The following is a 4,517-nucleotide window of genomic DNA, read 5'->3' as shown; positions in this document are numbered from 1 at the left end:
TTGCCCTTTTTGTCTCTGTCGAAGTCCGGATTCCTTGCACCGACACGAAGATTTTGGACGTGGAAACCGACACGAATATTTTGCTGCAACGGATAAGAAAGAACCAAACGAAACGAAAGAGGCTGTAATGCTTTCGACCCGTGCTTCGTCACATGGTGACATGGATTACCACTCCTTGACCCGGCTTCTCTAGTTGGAGTACTTAGGCCCCGTTTGGTTAGGGGTGACTAAAGTTTAGTGACTAAATTTTAGTCACTTTTAGTCCCTAAAAAAGCAAACATGGTGACTAAAATGGTGTGACTAAACTTTAGTTCTTTAGTCACCAAGGGGTGACTAAAAGGGACTAAAGTAGTATTTTTACCTTATTTGCCCTCTCAACTTTCTTCTTATAGCAAACATCCATTAATTAATAGGGGTAAAACAGTCATTATTCACAGCAATTAATACTCTTTAGTTCGGTTTAGTCACTGGAACCAAACAAGATACTTTAATAACTAAACTTTAGTCACTAAAATTTAGTCTAGTGACTAAAGGAACCAAACAGGGCCTTATTAAGTTTTAGGGGGTATTTGGTTTCTAGGGACTAATGTTTAGTCCCTTCATTTTATTTCTTTTTAGTGTATAAATTGCTAAATATAGAAACTAAAATAAAGTTTTAGTTTCTATATTTAGTAATTTTGGAACTAAAATGGAATAAAATCTAGGGACTAAACATTAGTCCCTAGAAACCAAACACCCCCTTAGTTGAGATGGCTTTTGTCAGACAGCCTCATAATTGTGTGCCACATCATTATCATGGGATAATGCCCACTGTGGTGAACAGTGAGTGGCCCTTCTTCCTCTCAATACCCCTCTCTCCCTCTTGTGGGTAGCGTTGTGCGTCTTTTCCTCAGCAGCAACCGGAGAGCGGCTGCTCGCCTGCTCCTCCTCCTAGGGAAAGGACAGCGGCGGCGGCGGCGGCGGCGAGAAGTTGGGCCTGAAGCCCGGACGCTTTCTCCCGAGATACCGCAATACTGCTAGAGCACTGTGTAAGGAAATCTCTCTCTCTCTCTCTCTCCCTCTCTGGTTTAGATCTCTAGCCACAGAACGTGTGCTAAGTTAGCTAGCGCGGAGGGCTTTCACTTGCTCCAATCGTGGCCATTTGGGAAAAAGGTTCTGGCAACTGCTCAGGTACCCGCTGTGGTCTCTGTTCACCTAATTTCGTGCAAAGTTTGTGCATTCGGCCGGTGTCGATGCCGACAAAATCTAGGTGCCCCCAAAACGATGCGAGTGCTCAATACTCTAGATTTGAAGGTCGTGTGGTGCGACCTCTTTGCTGGAATGGTGTGAGATTTGTGCATCTCAACAGCTTTTTGCTGTTCCGTGCGATTTCCTTTTTTTTTGTAGCTAAAGATTTTGAAATAAAGGAGGTCAGTTGGCCAGATATTCTTAGTGGTAGATGATGCCAAAACACGAGTTGGGTTTGTGTATATCTGGAACTATTCTATTTGCCATTTGAAGCGCAGGCCTGGTGCGTGGTGGAAGCTATTTTACTGAGTCACAGGTCGCTGGTTTAAAGCAGCCTCTTGGATCTGCCTTTCTATTCTATTTGCCTTTAATTTCTTGTTTCATGTGAGGGAATGAAGCTCCTTCTTCGGCTCAGGATGGTAGAGAACTATGCGTGCTATGCTTAAGTCATGTTACATGTTAATTTTTTCCATTGCCTGCTATTGTTAGCAGTTGCCAACTTGGCAGTGCTGATTTTATTTGGACCAACCTCATGATGTTATTCATAGAGAACAGCTAGACTTCACAATGGCGCTACAAGCAGATAGTTCATAAAGAGAATAAAATCGCAGCAAACCATGTTCCTGCTCGCAGCAACATATTTGGAAGCATGTTGTCACAAAGCACATGAATTCGACTTTTGACCCTGCATCTTATGGGAAGTGATGAACCTCTGGAGCTCTTGTGTGTGCTCCTTGGATATTGAATTCTCTTATCCAAATTTTGGTGTTGTAATAATGTATGCATCAGTACTTTTGCTGAATATGAATTGCTTTGTCTTTACAGCACTAATGTTTGCTTATGACAATGGAGTCACCTACAACTGCCGCTGGTGGTGAACTGGAGAGCTACTTCTCCTTGGGTTTGACAGTATCCCACTCACAGAAAGATAATGCTGAATTTCCAAAGGTTCTGTTGCTTCTCTCAGCGTATCTTGACAAGACAGTTCAGCAGAATGAAGAGTTACTAGACTCCAGTAAAATAAAGGAGTCGACCACTATCTTTCATGGTCAGAGGGTGCCTGAACTTAGTATAAAGCTGTATGCAGAGCGTATTTTCAAGTATGCAAAGTGCAGCCCATCTTGCTTTGTGCTAGCACTTATCTACATGGAGAGATATCTACAACAACCAAACATTTACATGACGTCATTTAGTGTTCATCGCCTGCTTATTACAAGTGTTGTTGTTGCTGCCAAATTCATAGATGATGCGTAAGGACCCACCATAACAGCTTTAAGTTACATTTGTGCATATGTACTTTGTATGGAAGTATGATCTTACATACTGTTGGCCATAGACTGATATCAGGTCTTCTGTGTGATACTGATCATAGATGCAAACTCAAACTTAGCTGAGTCAATAAACTAATGTCACTAGGAAATGTCTAAATATGATCTTTAACCATCTGGAACAACCTGACATGGTTTATGGTCAGCTATCTTCTTTGGTATGTAAGCAATTTACCTTTTTTTATATTATATAAGAATTAATAAGCATAAACCTCTTTATCTCTAAATGCTAGACTTATGTTTTCTCAGTTGTCATTTTTGTATTTCGGATGGATTTCATGTTTCCCGTAGTACTTTTTTTTGTTAAACCACCAGTTAATAGGGATGCATCAATCAATTAGTTGCAACAGTCGGTAGCCTATGGTGGAATTTAATAGGATAGTAATGAGGTGAGGAAAGGTCGGCAAGAGTCAGATGTTGATGGCCAATATGCCCCAGATTAGTAAGTGAATTCCACCCTGACTTTGGAAAATAAACTTATAATGGCACTTCAAGTAGAAGGAAGATGATATTATTGTTCAGGGTTTTGTTTATTCCATAACAAATGTAAACTGAAGAAAGTTTTCGAATAACTTCTTGGATATATTTTATTTGCAGGTTTTTCAATAATGCATACTACGGGAGAGTTGGAGGAATTAGCACAAGAGAGATGAATATGCTTGAACTGGATTTATTGTTCGGTCTGGACTTCAGGCTCAAAGTGGATATAGAGACTTTCGAAAGCTACTGCTTACAGTTGGAGGAAGCACTGGTTCTTGTTTTGGAGAGACCAATTCAGGTCCAAGAGGCCAACGTAACTAAACACTTGATTTGTAACAGCAGCGCCGATGAGACTTGCAAACACGAGCTCGGGCTTGAAAGGTACAGCAGTCAGGCTGTCCAAGGGTGTAGTTGGTAAATGTGATTGGGCAGATAGTTTTGAAAAAAGTGTATGGGTCCGAGTATTGGTAATTCTTTTATTTGACATTTAAGTTGTTCAGTTGGCCTTGTTTAGTAGGGCCGTTATTCTACTTCTCTACAACACTAGTGCTTGTGAGCCACGCCGTTCAGTTTTTTTGCGGAGTGAGTTTGAAAACATTACTGGAGTCCGGCCACGTTCAAGTATCATTTCATTAATTATATTTTTACTAGGTGAACGTGTGCATTAAAAAATTCTAATTTCCATGTCACAAAAGCATGCGTGTACGTGTGCAGCAGCAGAACAGCCAAGTGCATTAAAAAAATTCTAATTTCTACAGTTGACAGTTGAGGTACGTACAGCCACTCCATCCAAGTTGACAGTTGAGGTACGTACAGTATAGCAAGCGGATTCTTCTTTATCCTTCTACATTCTTGGCCGCCCATCGTCCATCTAGCGGTCTGTCTCGATCCCATGGCCCGTCCGCTCGTGCATGCCAAGCGGATTCTTCCTTATCCTTCTACATTCTTGGCCGCCCATCGTCCATCCAGCGGTCTGCCTCGATGCCATGGCCCGCCCGCCCGTGCATGCAAATGCGTGAGGGCTGAGGCGCGGTGCTGCGTAGTGAGTTGAAGGCGGGGGAAGGTGAACGTAGCAAGCAAAGGGCGGGGCAGGCTTCACCAGATGGTGGTGGACACCCTCCTTACATTCTTAAGTAGTAATTAGGTGTATGCCCGTGCATTGCTACGGGATCAACATGTAATGCTAAAATACATTAAGAAACGGAAGCACTACGATAAAATACATTGATATGCAAAAACACTAATTGTTATTCGACACTTTTTATTAGCATCACTAAAAGGGATGTTTACATACCTCAAAAAATATAAATATAGTTAAATGATTGTGTTGCTACAGTTTTTATAAATCACAAGTAGATTTTTTTTAATGGAATAGTTTCAAACATATTCTAATCCGAGAAGTCTCTATCCGAAAAAGCAGAGCATCCAAATATATTGCTTCCAAAACTCTAAGAGTTAGATGAAATGGGAAGGAACATGAGA

The 4,517-nt window shown here is 41.4% G+C and overlaps 1 protein-coding gene across 2 annotated transcripts; it reads left to right on the top strand.

Annotated features, from left to right (window-relative positions):
• Positions 1 to 761: 761 nt before the first annotated feature.
• LOC100283473 (uncharacterized) lies at positions 762 to 3,685 on the top strand. 2 transcript variants are annotated; one of them, NM_001156373.1, is made up of 3 exons: positions 885 to 1,028; positions 2,053 to 2,477; positions 3,153 to 3,573. In NM_001156373.1, the coding sequence occupies exons 2-3, from the start codon at positions 2,068 to 2,070 to the stop codon at positions 3,451 to 3,453; spliced, it is 711 nt and encodes a 236-aa protein (NP_001149845.1). In that variant the 5' UTR covers positions 885 to 1,028; positions 2,053 to 2,067; the 3' UTR covers positions 3,454 to 3,573. The 2 variants fall into 2 exon arrangements, with proteins under 2 accessions (XP_020394574.1, NP_001149845.1); XM_020538985.2 differs by having other exon boundaries at positions 762 to 2,477; positions 3,153 to 3,685.
• Positions 3,686 to 4,517: the final 832 nt, after the last annotated feature.

Source organism: Zea mays, chromosome 6 (assembly GCF_902167145.1).
Source record: "Zea mays cultivar B73 chromosome 6, Zm-B73-REFERENCE-NAM-5.0, whole genome shotgun sequence".
NCBI lineage: Eukaryota > Viridiplantae > Streptophyta > Magnoliopsida > Poales > Poaceae > Zea > Zea mays.
The sequence above is the reverse complement of the archived record's forward strand: the minus strand, read 5'-3'. Positions and strand labels throughout refer to the sequence as shown.